At 49.1% G+C, this 19203-nt stretch overlaps 1 protein-coding gene across 1 annotated transcript in view; it reads left to right on the top strand.

The window, feature by feature from the left end:
* The window catches only part of PTGIS (prostaglandin I2 synthase), a 50341-nt gene that overhangs the window by 23335 nt on the left and 7803 nt on the right, over window positions 1–19203 (top strand). Inside the window, exons 5-6 of the mRNA XM_055545257.1 lie at window positions 2581–2732; window positions 12583–12764. Coding sequence (XP_055401232.1) covers window positions 2581–2732; window positions 12583–12764 — 334 coding nt within the window. The remainder of the gene's footprint in view (window positions 1–2580; window positions 2733–12582; window positions 12765–19203) is intronic.

Genomic DNA, 19203 nt, shown 5'->3' with positions numbered 1-19203 from the left:
AGCACCTCTTATTCCCAGCCTTATTCCAGCTTTTTCTGCCTGGCCCCTAGCGCCACCTATGGGTCAAACATGCATTTACAGGTCATGTAATCACTTCCTGCCTGTCTTCAGCTGTTAGGTTTTATTTCAAAGTGAAGGAGACTTAGAAAGGGTGTCACGTCCACAGTGTGAAATCTCGTGGTTCTTCCTGGTTTTCTTTTCTTTTGGGAGGGTTTTTTTTTTTCATTGCCTATTTTTGGTAGAAATTTTATCTAAGGAACTAGTTTTCTGCTTTAAGAAAAAAAAAAAAAACCAGCAGAACAAGTAGGGTGACAAATGGTGACAGGTGTTTAACTGCGTGTCACAGAGGCCTCAGGGCCGGGGAGGGCCGTGTGACTCTGCCTGCTCTTCCCGCCTGAGAGCGGCGGCAGGGACTCCACTCCTGCCCGGGGCTGCCAGGCAGGACTGCAGGCTGCCAGTGGCCGGACTCTCCCCTCTCTCGAGACGAGACAGAGGGGCAAATCCGGGTTTTGTGTTCAGTTCAGTTGCTCAGTCGTGTCTGACTCTTTGTGACCCCATGGACTGCAGCACGCCAGGCCTCCCTGTCCATCACCAACTCCCCGGGATGACTCAAACTCATGTCCATTGAATCGGTGATGCCATCCAAGATTTTGTGTGAATTTCCCCAAATGTTTAAACATGCATTCAGTTTGTTTTTAGGAAAACACAATTAACCAAACCAAATACGTTTCTGGACTGAATCCAGGCTGTGGGCTGCACCTTTACAACTTCTGCCATAAGGGGGTACTGAGGGCGTTTGTCTGTGTCTGAAGATGAGGATCCAGGGCTTACACGTTTGGAGGAGGAGGAGGGAATTCCTTCCGGGCTGATGCAGCAGCATCAGTGGGGGCCGGAGGTAGACTCTGGAGGGAGCTCGTTCCAGCCGTTCTGAAGGAAGGGTTGCTTCCTCTTAGTCCAGTGGGATGGGCAGGTCTTGAACTTGCCATCTCTAGGGGGTGTGGAGGCCAAGACGGGAGGAGGGGAGGGGAGTGGGATGCAGGGAAAAGGTAGGAGAACAGCTTGGATAACTGAGCTCAGAATCATGGTGGCCCTGTATTGTCTTCTAAGATTGGTGTTTTGGGGATTGTGTTCTAGCTATCCATCCATCCATCCATCCTCCCATCCATCCTCTACCCATCCTCCCATCCACCCAGTCTCCCTCCCTCTTTACCATCCGTTCATCTGTCCAGCGATTCTTCCATCCATCCTCCACCCACTCTCCCTCCCTCCTTCCCATCCATCCACCCACCCTTCCATCCATCCTCCACCCACTCTCCCTCCCTCCTTCCCATCCATCCACCCACCCATCCATCCATCCACCCATCCACCCACCCACCCACCCATCCACCCGTCCTTCCCCTCTTCGTCCCATCCATCCACCCATCCATTGATAGAACGTTCATTGAAGACTTATTGCACATTTGCACTGTGTAAATGAGGGGTTAAGTGGGGACTAGACAGGCGTCTCTCAGCCCCCCGCCCCATCCCTGCTTCCATTCTCTCCTCGGGGGAATCCCTGTCCTGGGCGATCCAGGGACTTAGGAGGACCTGCGGGAAGCTGGTCAGGGCCTCTCAGTGTCTCTCTCAGAAGTCCTGTTCCCTCTCGCCACGTGGAAAAGGTGAAAACCTGTGGTTTCCCTCCCAGGACTGAGGCCAGTGGGGCTGGGCTCCTGGAGCTTTGAAAGGGAAAACCTGGGTGGTGGAGACATTTCCTCTGGGAGCATTCCTGCGGGCAGTATGAATGTGTGTGTGTTGTGTGTATGGTGTGTGTGTGCACACGCCACACACACAAGAGCTTACACTTGCTCTTGTCTCTCATCCTCTCTCTCTACTCCCCCACCAGGCCCTGGCCCTCTCCCGCTCAGACGCCCCTCGGTTGCCCTTGAGGTCAGGGCCAGCCTTCCCACGTTGACAGCCAGCCCTGTGTGATGGACCCTGGCGACTCCCAGGCCACTCCAGCCCAGCACCTGGCAGTCCTCGGACCCAGCCGTGGCTGCTCACTTGGCCCCAGGCCTTTGCCTGGGCTGTGCCCTCTGCCAGAACCCCTGTCCCCTGCTTATGCTGCAGGTTCCAGCTCAGATCCTGCCTCCTCCAAGGAGCCTGCCTTGACTTCCTCTCCAGGGGCAGGAACCTCTTTTCCTGACCCAGGGCCCCCATCTCGCCCTTCCACCTGCTCTGCTTACCCGCTTCCAACAGCGCATCTGTGCTCCTTCCTGCGGCAGAGGTTGGCTCTTCCCTGCGCCCTGGACCCCTCCCTCTGCCTATCCTGCAGCTTGACGGAAGGAGCGCTCCTCCCCTCCCTCTCCCGCTTGCCCTTCCCTCTGAGCCCTGGCTGGCCCACGACTCCTCCCCTCCTCTGTCTTGCGGGTTTTGTGTGTTTGCTTCTCTGCTGACTCTGTGGCCCAGAACCGTCCCTGACACAGGGTAGGAAAATCTGGTGCTCCCCAGGGGTACGAATGAAGAAGAGCTCGTAGGCCGCCCTGAGAGCTCAGCTGGGACCATTCAGAGACGGCCTGCTGACCCTCTGCTTGCCACCCCCAGAGCCGGCTACCTGACCCAGTACGGCGTTGAGGCACCACCGCACACCCAGGAGAGCCAGGCCCAGGACCGCGTCCACTCAGCCGACGTCTTCCACACCTTCCGCCAGCTTGACCTGCTGCTCCCCAAGCTGGCACGTGGCTCCCTGTCAGCGGGTAAGCACCGTGGGGTCTTCCGTGAGCTGTGGGGCTGGCAGAGGGGCCCAGAGAGGAAGTCCACCCTCAAGCTGAAGGATCATAGATGACACGAAAAGGAAAACATTCTAATGCCTTTGAGGTAGTGAGGTCCCTGTCCTGGGGGGGCGGGGGGTATATAAGAGCACACTGGTGGGAGGCAGGGCCTGGACCAGAGCTGGGGCTCCTGTTGGAAATTCTGATACAGCACATCTGGAGTGGGGCTTGGGGACCTTTTGTGTCTGTGTCCTTCCTTTCCAGGTTTAAGATTTAATTTGCTTTAAAAATTCTTTTCTTTTTTTCTTTAGAAATTCTTACAAGTAGTTTATGCTGGTTATAAGAAATTCAAGCCAAATAGAATAACTTAGACTAATGAAAGAGTTCTCCACCTTCTCCTCATCCCGGTCTACCACTTCCCTTCCCCTCCACAGAGGTGAGCTTTATTACTAGCATGGAGAGTTTTCTCTAAACACACACACAGAATTCTTTTTTTTTTTTTATTGAGGTTTATTGTATATACAAGAAAGCACACAGTCCTAAATGCACAGCTGAGAGATAAATCTGAACTTGCCATGCCCTTTCCCGGTCAGTATCCACCCCCTAGAGTTAGCCACTGTATGGATTTCTTCCACCTCGGCTAGTTTTACCTGTTCTTGAACTTCCTATAAAAAGAATCATAGAATATGTGCACTTGGATGTCTTTTTGCACTCAACTTTACATCTGTAAGATTCATGGAGATTGTTGTATGTGTCTATGGTTTCTTTTTCGTTGCTCTGCAGCATTTCATTGGAGTGACAATCACACTTGGTTAAACGTTGCCAGTTGCGGGGCACCTGGGCACCTCCAGTTGTGGCTATGGCGCAGGCGGCTGTGTGCGTTCTTGTGCGTGCCTTCCCGAGCGCAGATGCCTTCATGTTTAGCCCTGTTTAGCCCTGTGCTTTTGTAACATCAGTGTAGCGCTCTGGAGCAATTGTTCTGCTACAGAGTTTTCACTGAGCTCCACATCTAGAGCTTCCCACATGGGTTTATAAAAACCCACTGCCTTCATTTTCATGGCTACAGAGGGGAATCAAGATCGGTAGAAAGGTTCCTGCTGGATTCAGGGCACCAGGCCCATAGGAACCCCTGGGGTTCAGTCTCCCCCAGCCACTGTGTCTCAGACTTCCCCAGGGAGAAGAGTCCTCTCGGGCCCTTGTTAATAAGTCTCCAAGCGCCATCCCAGTCCTTTTGATTTGAATGAGCTTCCCTGGTGGCTCAGAGGGTAAAGAATTTGCCAGCAATGTAGGAGTTGTTTAGTCACTCAGTCGTGTCTGACTCTTTGCAACCCCATGGCCTGCAGCATGCCAGGCTTCCCTTTCCTTCACCATCTCCTGGAGCTTGCTCGAACTCATGTCTATCAAGTCGGTGATGCCATCCATCACATCCTCTATCGTCCCCTTCTCCTCCTGCCTTCTGTCTATCAAGTCGGTGATGCCACCCATCACATCCTCTGTCGTCCCCTCTCCTCCTGCCTTCAGTCTTTCCCAGCATCAGGGTCTTTTCCAATGTGTCAGCATCAGGTGGCCAGAGTATTGGAGCTTCAGTTTCAGCATCAGTCCTTCCAGCGAATATTCAGGACTGATTTCCTGTAGGATTGGCTGGTTGGATCTCCTTGCAGTCCAAGGGACTCTCAAGAGTCTTCTCCAATACCACACAGTTCAAAAGCATCCGTTCTTCGGCGCTCAGCCTTCCTTATGGTCCAGCTCTCACATCCATACATGACCACTGGAAAAACCATAGCTTTGACTAGATGGACCTTTGTAGGCAAAGCAATGCAGGAGACCCAGGTTCGATCCCTGGGTCGGGAAGACCCCTTGGAGAAGGGCATGGCAACCCACTCCAGTAATCTTGCCTTGAGAATTCCATGGACAGAGGAGCCTGACGGGCTACAGTCCGTGGGGTCGCAAAGAGTCAGACAGGACTGGACAACTAACACTTTCACTTTCTTCAGGAAGACTGGGACATGCATTTTTGACAAGTTTCTGACAACTCAGCCATGGGAAGGCGGAGAAACACTGTGTCCTGGTCTCAGAAACTTGCAGCAACACCTGGATTTGAATCAATACTTTGCTTCTTCCTTGCTGGTGATTTAGGGCAAGTTACTTAACTTCTTTTTGCTCTGAGTCTTCTCTCTGGAGGGGCAGTTGAAGGCAGTGGTTAAGACAGACTCTGGGCTCAGGTGGCTTGAGGTGGTTTACTGGCTCTTATGTATTTTCTCCGTGCCTCGGATCCCATCTGTAAAATGGAGAAAACAGTAGGATCTTCCCAGAAGGTGGCTGTTAGGATTGGCTGAGGTAATAAGAAAAAAACATTCTTTGTTGAGCAGTTTCTTTGTGCCAGATACCAGCTTAAATATTGTGCCATTCAATGCTTACAACAGTGCATGACCCACTGAGCCCCTGAGCTGCAGCTGCTGAAGCCCGCTCACTAGAGCCTGTGCTCCACAGCAAGAGAAGCCTCCGCAGTGAGAAGCCCGAGCATCACAACAAAAAACAGCACTCGTCGCAGCTAGAGAATGCCCGTGCAAAGCAACGAAGCTTCAGTGAAGGCAAAAATAACAATATAACAAAAATAAAATAAGTAAAAATTTTCAATTATATATATATAAAAAAGAAAGAAACAGGAACTTCCCTGGTGGGTCTAGTGGCTGAGACTCTGTGCTCCCAATGCAAGGGGACCGGGTCTGATCCCTGGTCAGGGAACTAGGTCCCACATGCCTCAGCTAAGAGTTCACATGCTGCAAGTAAATGGCCCTCCTGCCACAACAAAAATCGAACATCCCGTATGCCGCAGTGAAGACCTGATACAGCCACATAAATAAGTATGTTTTTAAAAAGAAACACAGTCTTGTGATAGAGGTAAACAGGAAAAAGTAATAATACTCTTCCAAACCCATCTTCCTATGGAAACCAGTGTTAACATGCTGATATATCCCTACAGTGTTTTGTAGGGATACTCTATTTTAAAAATGGAGACAAATATATATATCTAAAGTTTCACTGTGTGTATTTACAAAAATGGATTATATTTATTATCTACAACTTAATTTTCTAACCTAACAATATAGCTGCATAATCTCCCTTGTTAATTCAAACATCTTCTAGAGGCATTAGCCAATGCAATTAGATAAGGGAAATCAATTACCGATATAATAATGAGTAAAGAAGAAATAAAACTATCCCTATTTGCAAGTGATCTGATGCTATACCCAGAAAACCCCAGAAAATCTATAAAACTAACTCAAGCATACTATATATATACACACACTGCATAGCAAAGCAGAAGGATGTGAAAATCAGCATATAAAATCCAGACATCCTTCTGGCTCTTTCAGGTCACTATTTAGATGGCCACCCCACTCCAGTGGGTATTTATAATTGTTTCCTTTGTGTGTGTATGAGTGTTCTAGCATTTCATTGTGCTTGTTATCTCTTCTACAACCTGGTGATTTTATTTTTCTCTAACAGTTTCCTGCAAGTGGGTTTGCCAGGTTAAAGGGCATACACATTAAAATTTTTATTAGCTGTTGCTGTATCTTTTACAAAGCCATGGAGCAATTCATACGCCTACCCAAAGGGAAGGTGTCTGCTCATTCCTCACCAGATTTTATCAGTCTTTCCAATGGTTTGCCAGTCTAATGGGCAGAAGTGAGTAATTGGTCATTTTAATTTGCATTTTCCCACAACCTTGTGAGCGTGCAGTTATGAGACTTTGCTGCTGCTGCTGCTAAGTTGCTTCAGTCGTGTCGGACTCTGTGCAACCCCATAGACGGCAGCCCACCAGGCTCCTCCATCCATGGGATTTTCCAGGCAAGAGTACTAGAGTGGGTTGCCATTGTGTCTTTAAATCCTTATTAATCTGATGGGCAAAAAAGAGCATCTGGCTTTATGGGCATTTCATCCTATGATGAAAAAACATCTTTTAGTGCTACCAGCCATTTGCTTTTCCTCTTTGTGAGTTGCTTGTTCATGATTCTTAATGTCTTTTTTGAGACAGCTCCTTATCTTATTGAATCCTGACATCAGTGCTGAAAAGTTGGTATTGTTGTTGTGCAGTCGCTAAGTTGTGTCCAATTCTTTGCGACCCCACACACTGTAGAATGCCAAGCTTCCCTGTCCTTCACCATCTCCTGGAGTTTACTCAAACTCACGTCCATCGAGTTGGTGATGCCATCCAACCATCTCACCCTCTGTCGTCCCCTTCTCCTCCCGCCCTCAATCTTTCCCAGCATCAGGGTCTTTTCCAATGAGTCGGCTCTTCGCATCAGGTGGCCAAAGTATTGGCGCTTCGGCATCAGTCCTTCCGATGAAAGTTGGTGTTATTAAACTCTTTTTTCAGGTAAAGAAACTGAGGCTCAGAGAAGTGAAGTCATTTTTCATAGACACATGGCTGGTAGGTGGCAGAGCAGCAAGGTAGAAGCTTGATCTGTTTGATTGTGAAACCTTGTGCACGGAGCACGGCCGGCACTGATTGCTTCTCGCGGGAAGAGCGGTTTCTCTGTTGCTGTTTCTTCCGTACAGATGCCCTGGAGGAGTCTGGGTAGATGCAGAGAGGGACCCTCCCTTTTATCCGCGGAGCAGCTGTGGGCTGGGTATGGGAAGGCTGCATTTCTCAGTATGGGCAGCAGGTGGCAATGTGGGAGACTCTTTCTCAACTTAGACTGGGAGGCTGGGGTGCCGAAGGGCCCCCAGAGCTTGCTGTGGGGCATGTGAAGCTCTGCAGCTACTTTGGAAAAGCAGTTTGGTAGAACCTATCAGCATAAAACACACACACCTTTGATCCTGTACTTCTGCTTCTTGGAGTTACCCCACAGAGATGCTCCCATGTGTCGACAGATCCACAGATACTCATTGCCATGTTATCTGTGGAAAACTGTTTTCCCTGGAAAATTGAACTGATTCCTGGTGCCAAAAAGTTTGGGGACCACTGTCTTAGAATTTCTTTTTCTTTTATTATTATTGTTGTTGTTGTTGTTTACTATTTTCATGCATTATTCCTCCTCTGGTTTTAGAAATATAAACATTTTAAAAGAAGATTGAGCTTTTGGGGATACTTAGACAATTGAATTTGGTGCTTCTCATACAGGAGAGAGTTGGGGGGCAGTAGGGAGTTAAATGGAGCCCTGAGCTAAGCAAACCACTTCTTTTTGGAATAATAATTTCACTGGATTATTGACTGTTTTATTTGAATATTGTTTGGGGGTGGAGTATTCCTATATTAAAGAATCACAGGGTCTAATGCAAAAATCAAATGCATTTTAAAGGTGAAACACAAGACTTTAAAAATATGTCTCCACTGGGGGCCTTGCTGAACTGTACTCTTGGGTCTCCAGGGGACAGAGGTGTTTCCAAACCTAGACCTCTTGCTTTACATGGGGAGACTGAGGGACTTCCCTGGTGGTCCAGTGGCTACTCTGAACTCCCAATGGAGGGGGCCCTGGTCAGGGAAGTAGATCCCACAGGACGCAGCTAGGAGCTCACATGCCTCAACCAAGGATCTGGCGTGCCTCAGTGAAGAGTGAGGATCCCGAGTGCTGCAGCTGACCTGGTGCAGCCAAATAAAAAAAGAAATGTTTGAGAAAAAAAATGCGACTGAGGCTCAGAGATGGACAGGGCCTCAAGCCAAGCCCACACAGCATGGGAAGTCTGGGATTGAACCTGTTTCTCCTGCTTCCGACCAAGTTACCGATCATATGAGCCTGGCGGTTCTGATTCACAGCCTCAAGTCATTACATGGGGGCTGATAAATAATACCTTATAAGAATGGCAGGATATAGCCAGTGCAATTTGCCAAACCCCTTCCAGTATGGAGTATGTTCCATGTGTGATCTTTTTCAGTCCTCATAATGGTCCTCTGAGCCAGGTTGCCCCCGTTTTTCAGATGGGGAACTGAGTCTCAGAGAATGATTTACCCAAGATTATCCTCCTAGGAAGGGGCAGAGCTGGGATCTCAACCTGGGTCGCTGTGGCTGCAAACTAGGTGATCTTTATTTCACCATTTATTATGTCTTAATTATGGAAATAATACATGAATGCATTCCTCTAGGACTAATAATTTACTAACATTCATTCAGCTTTGTTTAATAATATAGCTAATGTTTATTATGCCTGGGCCAGGCATCACTCTTCAGGCTTTATATGTGAATGCATTCAATCCCTGTACAACCCTATGTGGTGAGTACTCTTACCCTAATTTATAGGTGAGGAGACCGAGGTGAGGTGCCTTATTCAAGGTCAGGCACTCTGCTCCAGAGCTTGGGCTCTTAAATGGGCTCCCCCGCCTCTTGTGAAAAAATAAAATATTGCAGAGAAGGCATATACTGTTTTGACCTCACTCCCTCTACATCTATCTCCAAGGTAACTGTTGTTATCAATTGAGTGTTGTACTGCTGCGGTTCTTAGGGTCACGAACAGTTGGACAGGACTGAGCGACTGAACAACAATGGCTAAAACAGTGCCATCCTGTAGAAATAGGATGCCGGCCACATACGTAACTTTACATTTTCTAGTAGACACATTTAAAAAAGAATAGTAAGTGTTAGTTGCTCAGTCGTGCCCAACTCTTTGCGACCCCATGGACTGCAGCCCACCAGGCTCCTTTGTCCATGAGATTTTCCAGGCAAGGATACTGGAGTGGGTTGCCATTTCCTTCTCCAGGGGATCTTCCCAACCTAGGGATCAAACTCGGGTCTCCTGCACTGCAGGCAGATTCTTTACCGACTGAGCTACAAGGGAAGCTGTAAAAAAGATAAATAAAGAGGAATTCCACATCATTCCAGTGGTTAAGACGCCAAGCTTCCACTGCAGGGGACACGGGTTCGATCCCTGGTTGGGAAACCAAGATTCCACATGCCACAGGGTGCAGCCAGGGGGAAAAAATCCCATAAAAATAAATACACAAAATTAAATTTAAAAAAGAAAGAGGTGAAATCAACTTTAATAATATTTTTCTTTAACCCAATATATCTAAACTATTAGCATTTTAGCATGTAATTAATATAAAATTACTGTCATATTTTACATTTTGTGTCTGTCGCCAAGACTTGAAATCTGGTAGGTACTTTTGACTCACAGGACATCCCCATTCTGAGTGGCCACATTTTATGTGCTCAGTCAGCATATGTGACTTGTGGCTTTCTTTCTGGACAGAGTTGGTCTTGACCCTTCTCCAAGTACACGTGTAAAATACAGTACACCCCAGTTATACTCAGCTCCAAATACAGCAAGCCCTGGTTTTCCCAGCAGGAAGGGCTTTTTGTTTTTTGTTTGGTGTGGTTTGTCTTTTTAGTCAACCTAAACGTGGAAATAATTAGGGCTGGAAATGAAACAACATCTCCTTATTGATGTTGTCGAGCAACCGTGGTTAAGCTCACATGTTGTATAAACCAACCATTTAGAGACGTCGCTCTCTTCTCACCTCACCTTTCAGGAAGTGGCTTATTCAGACTCCATCTCGGGCACCTGTGTCATCTCCGTCAGCGGGCTGGCAGGTGGAGTCACCAAACTCGGTTTTCCAGAACCTCTTTCTTCACTCCTGTATCATCTGATTGAAATATAGAATGAACTTTTTAGAATCTATCCATCCATGAATCTATTCTCTTTTGCTGGAAATTCTTTACGGGGCTGGGCTTGGTGCCAGATTTTGGTTCACGTGATTAAACGTTGGAAATATAGAATGGTGACAGTGAGGCGTCTCCCATCCGTCCTCCCACCCTGTCCCCCCACCCCACCCGCCCATGAGGCGTCTCCCATCCGTCCCCCCACCCCGCCCGCCCATGAGGCGTCTCCCATCCGTCCCCCCACCCTGTCCCCCCACCCCGCCCGCCCATGAGGCGTCTCCCATCTGTCCCCCCACCCTGTCCCCCCACCCCGCCCGCCCATGAGGCGTCTCCCATCTGTCCCCCCACCCTGTCCCCCCACCCCGCCCGCCCATGAGGCGTCTCCCATCCGTCCTCCCACCCTGTCCCCCCACCCCACCCACCCACGGTCGGCTGGTGTTACCAGTTTCTCCTGGATCCTTCCAGAGTTCCTTCATGCAAATACAAGCGGACATGATGTTGTTCTTTCTTTTCTCTTTTGCCCACAGATGCATGGCAAACACACTGGTGTGGACACTGCTTTTTCCTAATAGAGTAGCTATGATGAAATCTTGTGTAAGATCTTGTGTGTCCTCCACTAGTCTAAGGGCTCTAAAAATGTTAAGCTGATTTTACCAAATTGCCAATATAGTTGTTGGGTTTTTTGGGTTTTTTTTTGCTTATTTTTTTTTAAGACTTTTTCCTGGATCCTTTGTTTTATTTATTTATTTTATTATGATTCTTTTTTTTTTTAAGAGCTGCTGTAGGTCTTTGTTGCTACAGGGGTTTTTCTCTAGTTGCGGCAAGGGGAGGTACTGTCTAGCTGTGGTACAAGGGCTTCTCATTGTGGAGGCTTTTCCTGCTTCAGAGCACAGGCTGTAGGTGCATGGGCTCGGTAGTTGCAGCTTGCACGGGCTTAGTTGCTCTGTGGCCTGTGGGATCTTCCTGGACCCGGGATAAAACCCGTGCCTCCTGCCTTGGCATCTTTACCACTAAGCCACCAGGGAAGCCCCGAAAATACACATAACACGTAGCAAATATACATAACAGAAAAATCATGTATTTCAGACGAATAGTTGGCCACATTGCTTTAAATTGAGGAGTATTTCACCTGAAAAAGTGTCTAGAGGTGGAAGAAAAGCATATGGAACGTATTATGTGAAAACCTAATTAATGTGCTTAAATAAGCTTTGCCTCCATTTTACATTCCATCACATGAAGCCTGATTTAGAGCCACTGGGTAGCTGGGTCTTCCTGAAACACTGCTTTATGGCTCAGAAAAGTCAGTGAGAGAGTTGCTAGTACTTTGGAATTTTGTAGCAATCCGAGTGACTCCTTCTTTTCCAAAGGGTGATTTTGGGGAAAGAAAAGAACAAATTTCATATTTGCACGTGTGTCAATGCAGCATCGTCTTGTAGCATTAACAAAATATATGAATAGCAAGCACTGACTTTATGCCTTCGAGGGTCTGCCTGTGTGGGCCGCCGCACAGTTTTCCAGAGTGTAAACACGCAGTCGTTTACTTAATGGTGTTTGTGAATTGGTGATCCGGGTGCCAAAGCAGACCCTCAGAGAAGTTTTTGTGACCCGCACGGTGATTAAAAATGACTTACTGAGATGCTAACTTTAAAACACGAGAGGATTCCACGTGAACATTTGGGTTTCAGCTTCTCCTGGAATCACAGGCTCCCTGGCTGTGCCTTCTCTGTCAGGCCCAAGGGGCTGGAGGGTGGAGCTGAGTGCAGCCCTGGGACCCTCCCATCAGGCCCTGCCTGGCCCTCCGCTCTCGTGCACTCCACCTGCCCTTTCCTGCAGGTGTTGAGTTTGAAGCCCAGACCCTTCTGTCCCCTCTTGATGGTCTGCTCAGTCATTTCTCCTGGCCGACGCTGTGCCCTCGGGGTCTCCACACACACATGGGCTGGCCTTCCTCTGGGATCAGGCCCCGGGAAGGAAGCACACGGCTCCCTGTTTCCTATTCCCTCCCCTGCTCTGCGAAGAAACCCATTCATTTAACAGATGCTGGCGGAGCGCCTCCTCTCGACCCAGCCCGCATTTCAGGACTGGGGTCCCTGGAGCTTTCTCCTGCAGGAAGTCCCCACCCACCCCCCTGGGGTGACACCCGAAGACCCTTGGCCTCGGGGGGAGGGTGGGGCAGGGTGGCCCTGGGCTGGAGGTGGAGCTGTAACCCCCCCATCCTCTGTGCTCCATCTCTGCAGGGGATAAGGACCGGGTGGGCAAGGTCAAAGGTCGCCTGTGGAAGCTGTTGTCCCCAGCCAGGCTGGCCAGCCGGGCCCACCGGAGCAGATGGCTGGAGAGTTACCTGCTGCACCTGGAGGAGATGGGCGTGTCGGAGGAGATGCAGGCCCGCGCCCTGGTGCTGCAGCTCTGGGCCACACAGGTGGGTGCCAGCGGCTGCAGATGTGAGGCTGTGCATGTGAGCGCTTGTGTGTGTGTGTGCACTCACACGTGTGTACTGTGAGGCACACTAAGGCAACAAGCCTGCGAGTCCGTGTGCATGCGCTGGCGTGGGCCTGTGTGTGTGCCTGTACACGTGCGAGTGTGGGCCACTGTGAGTGTGGGTGTGGGGCTGTGCACACACACCCAGCTGTCTGCCCCCGTTCCCTCACTCTCTCAACTGTCAAAGTGCTCATGAACAGGACCTTTCATTCAATGTGTAATTTTTAATTTGGAAGAACATCAAACTTAGAGAAGGTATATGAATAGTTTCATGAACTCATACATACTTCACCTTAATTCTTCAATTTTCTTTATTTTTATTGGAGTATAGTTGATTCACAATGTTAGATTCCCCACTAGACCACACTTTCTTTCTCTCTGTCCTACTCTGATTGTCTTCTTGAATCATTTGCAAATTAGTTGCAGGCATCATGATTCTTTGCCCCTAATTTCTTCATTGTGCGTCTCCTAGGAGCAAGAATATTCTCTTCCATCTCCACCACCCAGTGAGCAGATTCAGGGCAATTAACCCAGATACAGGACCATTATCTAATACACAGTCTGCATTCCAGTTTTGCCAGTTGTTTTAATAATCTCATCTTGGTCCAGCACCGAACCCAGGATCACAAACTGCATTTAGTCATTATGCCTTCTTAGTTTTCTTTAGTATGGAACAGTTTTGGTGCCTTTCATTGTTTTTCATGACCTTGAGATTACTGAAGTGTGCAAACCAGTTATCTTGAAGACTTGTGTAGAAGTTCCAGGAGCTCTATTCTGTGCTCTGAATTGATCTAAATGGGAAGGATAGCTAATATATATATATATATATATATATATATGTACATATAGCTAATTCACTTTGCTTATCATCCAGAAACTAACACAACATTTTAAAGCAACTATACTCCAATAAAAAATTTTTAATTAAAAAAAATGGAAAAAAACAGACCTAAAATCCATTTTGATTGAAGCCAAACTTGGTTGAATCCTATTTACAATGACCTTAGATAATTTTGCTTCATTATTCAATGTATTATGTTTGCATTGGGGATTCTGAAAATAAATTACTTGCTCAAGAAAAATAAAAGTTCCACCGAGAACTTAACCATGGACCTCAAAGACACCACTCTGTGCTGCTCATATTTTATCCAGGAGTTGGGGTGGGGGAGACATCAAGAAAACATGCAGGGTGATTTTAGCTGCTGACATGAAGGATATAAAACAAGGTCATGACTAGATAGGTCCTGGGGTTCTACTCTACTCTGGCCAGGATGGCCTCGCTGGGGAAGAGATGACTGAGCTGAACCCTGGATGATAAGAAGGAGCTAGATTTGGGGACTTGGGGAGGGTATGGGGATATAATATTCCAGGAAGGGGAAACAGCATGTGCAAAGGCCCTGGGGTTGGCTCATGCCAAGTGTTTGAGCAGCAGTGAAGAGTTGAGTGCGGCCAAAGCAGAGTGGGGGCTGGGGGGTGGGCTGTGGGACTGAGGGCAGAGATCATGGAGGGCCCTTGGGTCCTACTCAGTAAAGACTCGAGACTTTTTTCTGGGTGAAGTGGAAGCCCTGGCGGGGTTCTGAGCAGAGGAAGGACAGGCTCTGAGAAGCGGGGACATGGTGAGCAGACAGTGGTGGCCGTGGAGACAAGGAGGCGCTAGATAGACTCTGGGAACAAAGGGGAGGCCGCGTCAGTGGAGATGGTGACGGCCCGCACACTGCAGGCAGCGAGAGCCAGCTGAGTGAGGGCACTGCATCTCCAGGCCTGGCCCCAGCCCTCGCCCCAGCCCAGAGCCCCTCCTTCTCTCGGCCCCACCTCGGCAGTGACAGGCGGTTGCACAGGCTGACGTTTCTGGGTAATTCCTCTCCCATCGACTTATGACTTATTTTTAGTTTTCTCTCAGAACGGTAAAATGTCCTTGCAGGCAGAAGCTGGCAAGGGATGGGGTGGGTTTCATCAGCAGCTGGTGCCCCATCAGTGTCTAATAACATATTTATGGGCAGTGACTTGGAGCTCCAAACTGTCCCCAGAATCCCTTATGGAAATGGCCTCTGTCAGCGGAACTGGATGCTGGCCTGGGGGCTTGAGTGGCAGCGAGTCTGGGGAACAGCCTTTGGCGGTGCCAGGAGAACCGGGAGGGAGTTGGGGTCCGGATGTCCTCTCAGGTTGAGTTGTTGGCAGCGTCCACAATTCAGGCCAGTAGAAGACCCTTTGAGGTCTTGAGTCTTGAGAGCAGGGCCAAGAGGTTGAGTAGCTCAGCAGTTTGGGGCACAGGCTCTGTGAGCAACCTCCCTGACCTTGGATCCTGAATCTCTGCCACTTCCTGGAAAGTCAGATCCTTAACTTCTTGGTGCCTCAGTTTAGAGTGCAAGTGAAGTCGCTCAGCCATGTCCAACTCTTTGCGACCCCATGGACTGTAGCCCACCAGGCTCCTCCGTCCATGACATTTTCCAGGCAAGAGTACTGGAGTAGATTGCCACTTCCTTCTCCAGAGGATCTTCCTGACCCAGGGATTGAACCCAGGTCTCCCGCACTGCAGGCAGACACTTTACTGTCTGAGCCACCAGGGGAGCTCGTTTTACTCCTCTGTAAAACAGAGACAGCAAGACCTTCCTTAAGGCATTGTGGGGAGGGTGAAAGGAAGTGATCCAGGTAAAGTCCTGTAACTGTGCTTAGCTGATAACCAGAGCTTAATAACCATATTCAAGGGACTTCCCTGGTGGTCCAGTGGCTAGAACTCTGCATTCTCAGTGCTGGGGGCCCAAGTTCAATCCCTGGTCAGGAAACTAGATCCCATGTGCTGCACCTAGGAGTTCCTTAGTGCAACTCAAAGATCCCACGTGCCAGAACTAAATATCCTGCATGCCGGAGTGAATACCTGGTGCAGCCAAATAAATACACAGATAGATAGATAAATACAATTTTTTAAAAGTCATTTAAACAATTCAAGAAGTATTTAGTGTGCCACCCATGTGCCAGACACCATTCTAGACGTGGGAATAGAGCAGTGAGCAGAACAAAGATCCCTGCCCTTAAGAAGCTGACATTCTGGTGAGAGAAGACAACTGATAACTTTGTAAGATGTATTACAGATAATGAGTTCTACGGATAAGGCAGAGAAAGGGAGTGAAGAGGGGCTGCTTTTTTGAGTGCTCAAGGAAAGCCTCACCAGGAAGGCGGCATCTGAACAGAAACTCAAAGGCAGCGGAGACATGAGCCATGTAGATGTGTAGGATGGGGAGAGAATACGGTGAGTGAAAGGCCCTGAGGTGGGGACAAGGGTGACACGGCAGGGAGGTGGCAGATGCCAGACCAGGGAGGGCCCTGAAGGCCACGGGTAGGACTTCTGGCTTTTCCTCTGAAATGGGAACCCTTTAAAGGCTCTGAGCAGAGGAGGGACATGGCCTGCCTTCTGCTTTAGGGGGGTTATTCTGGCTACGTTGCTGAGAACAGACTGTAGTAGGTGGGAAGTGGCAGCCGGGAGACCAGAGAGGAGGTCTACAGATGCTCGGCCAACGGGAAATCACCTCGTGGAGGTGCTGCACCGTGAGCATGAAAAGCAAAAGCGGTGTTTCGGGTCAGACAGACTCGGGTGGAACCCCAGCTCTGCTCACTGACTGGCTGTGCGACCCTGAACAGGTCGCTTCAGTATCACCATCTGAAAAGAGGTCAGGGTAATAAGAATAATAGCTGTGCACAGAACTGGGTTTTCCCCCTTCGGTAGTTTGATTTTGAGATAATTTTAGGTTATAGGAGAGTCACAAAGATAGCATAGAGAGTTCCCAAATATCCTTCACCCAGCTGCCCCCAGTGTTAACCTCTCACAGAACCACAGCGCATGCGGGGAAACTAAGCCGTCAGCACTGCTGACTAGTCATTGAAAGTCCGTACTTGTTCAGATCTCCCGTTTTTCCACTCATGTCCCTTTTCTCTTCCAGGGTCCAATCCAGGACCAGCTTTGCACGTATTCTTTCATTCCCTTAGAAAAAAATTTTAATCCCCCCGAAAATGAAATGTTATCTGTGATCTCCCCCACCCCTCAGTTCTGGGCTCTCTTGAGCCTCAGATGGACTTGCCCCGGGGGCGGCAGGAAAGGCCACCAGCAGCTCCTGGCAGCCACTCCTCCCGGCGGCGGAGGGCTTCTCTCTTGAATTCTAGCGCAGATCCTAAGCCTGGTACCCACTGGTCCAGCCCAGGTCACCCGTCCCCTCTGAGTCCATCACTGACTGACTGACTGACTGGACCAGGCCGGCTCCTATGACCACACTTAGGTCTGGAGGGGGTTTGTTCAGCCCCAGACAGTCCACACAGACTGCGAGTGAAGTGGAGGAAGTTCTCCGAAGGAAAATGGGCTGAGGAGCGATGCGCGCAGGCAAGGCTGCAGGCCAACCCCGCTCCTGTTGACGGACAGTGCGGTGGGGAGGCCACAAGGTGGCGCACGTGAGTCACCGCGCACAGGGTCTGGCCCCTAGGGAGCGCCCCCTGGAGGTCAGCTCCCGGGTGACGTTCACAGAAAAGGTAGAACAGAGCTCGGATGCTGTTCTGGATGCTGCTGGGAGGTGGACTTTGCTGTGGGCGGGTATGAGATGAGACCAGAAGTGTCCTCCTGGGTGAGCTGAGGCAAGGCCCCAGGGGAGAACACTCAACTTCCAGGGTAGTGGTCTAAAGATCTCAAGGTTGTGTGATCAGACACACACACAGACACATGCACACTCACACCTCTGTGCACCTGGGTGGAAGGCAGTCTTTGTCACCTCCTTAACTCTCCACAGCTTCCTCCTGAAAGCAGAATTGACTGAGCAGCCTCCTTTCCCAGTCCTGCTTTGTAATTAATGAGCGGTGGCCCCAGTCTGACCATCTGGACTATCTAAAAGGGCCTTGGCACTGAGTTAACCCAGAGCTGAATTATTTATCGCCAATATTCCACCGGCTGTTCAAGTGATGGGCAGCAAGTGACCTTGCTTGTCTCAGCTGGACCTGAGGTGCTGGAGGAAACCTCAGAAAGAGTCCAGGGCCCCCATGGGTTCTCAGCCTGAGAGAGGGGCCGGTGAGAGGGAGAGACCGTTTCTGAGCTCAGCTTGAGGAGGGAATCCCTTATACTCCTTGTGGCCACCCCAGGAGTGAGTGTGTTTTTACTCCCATTTTACCAAGAGGGAGGTTCTGAAACCCAGAGAGGGGAGGGGCTTGTACAGAGTCACAGGAAGTGGGCAGCTGGGATTTGCACAATTCTGCCTGGTCTTGGTCCTGGTCCAGGGCTCTGCCAGCCCCCTTCCAAGCTTCCTTGGAGGTCCCCAGCCCAAAGGGACACAAATAATTTATTCAACAAATATCACTGAGCCCCCGCTATACGCTGGGCAGCGGGCAGGACTTGGACGTGCTTAGATTTCCTTTTCAGTTAAAGGTGGGGTGATACCGGTGCCTGCTGCACGAGGGAACTGGCACCTCTGAATTCATGAGAAATTCAAGAGAAAGAAAATCCATCCCGCCGTCACTGATGCGCCTCTCAGCTTCTGTCCCAGAGGCAGCCTCAGCTGCCAGGTTCTAGAGTCTCTTTCCAGAGCTGGTCTGTGCTCTTCATATATATATATCCCTCTTTAAATACACACAAGTGGTAGCACGCTGAGCCCCCGTCCTGCAGCTTGCTTCGGTGCGTCTTGGCTCTAGTCACACATTTGAATGCACAGTCAGTTCCTTTTTAACCACTGCCGGTATCATCATCCTATGGATGGATCATCGTTGATCTCACTGATCTCCTGTTGCTAGATTTGCGGTTGCTCCCAGTGCACTTCTGCTGTTACATCAGCACTGTGATAAATATCCTTGTGCAAATGTCCTTTTGTCCACGTGCAGTTGTGTCTGTAATAGAATTTCTGGGTAAACATGACGTTTGATGACTACTTAATATTCCATTATGAAGATTGGATATGAGAGTCATTTATGGTAGATGAAAATCTTCCTCCGAATCAAGGTTAATTTGTATTCCAGCCATGTCTGGAGTTCATTTAAGGGTACCCCATACATATTTAGCCACATGCTGAATACCTGAGTGTTGCTCAGCCAAGGATGAAGTCTTGGAGCAAGAAGTTTTAATCCATTTTCCTAATTACCTAACTCCTGAGAAGTTTTACATAATTTTTGTTCAGGAAACAAATAGCTTTCACGATCACCATTGGTTATTACTGCTTTGCTATATCCACATACGATACTCAAATATTTGAAAGCAAACATTCAGATATTGTACCAGTTCCCTATTGCTGCATGACAACTGACCACAAAAACTCAGTGGCATACCCTGATGAGTGTTTATTTAACTCACCGGTCTGTGGGGCTGCTAGGAGTCAGCCAGTCTAGACTGGGCTCAACTGGATAGCTCAGCTCTGCCC

Source organism: Bubalus kerabau, chromosome 13 (genome assembly GCF_029407905.1).
Source record: "Bubalus kerabau isolate K-KA32 ecotype Philippines breed swamp buffalo chromosome 13, PCC_UOA_SB_1v2, whole genome shotgun sequence".
Classification (NCBI taxonomy): domain Eukaryota; kingdom Metazoa; phylum Chordata; class Mammalia; order Artiodactyla; family Bovidae; genus Bubalus; species Bubalus kerabau.
This window is presented reverse-complemented; position numbering and strand designations above follow the sequence as displayed.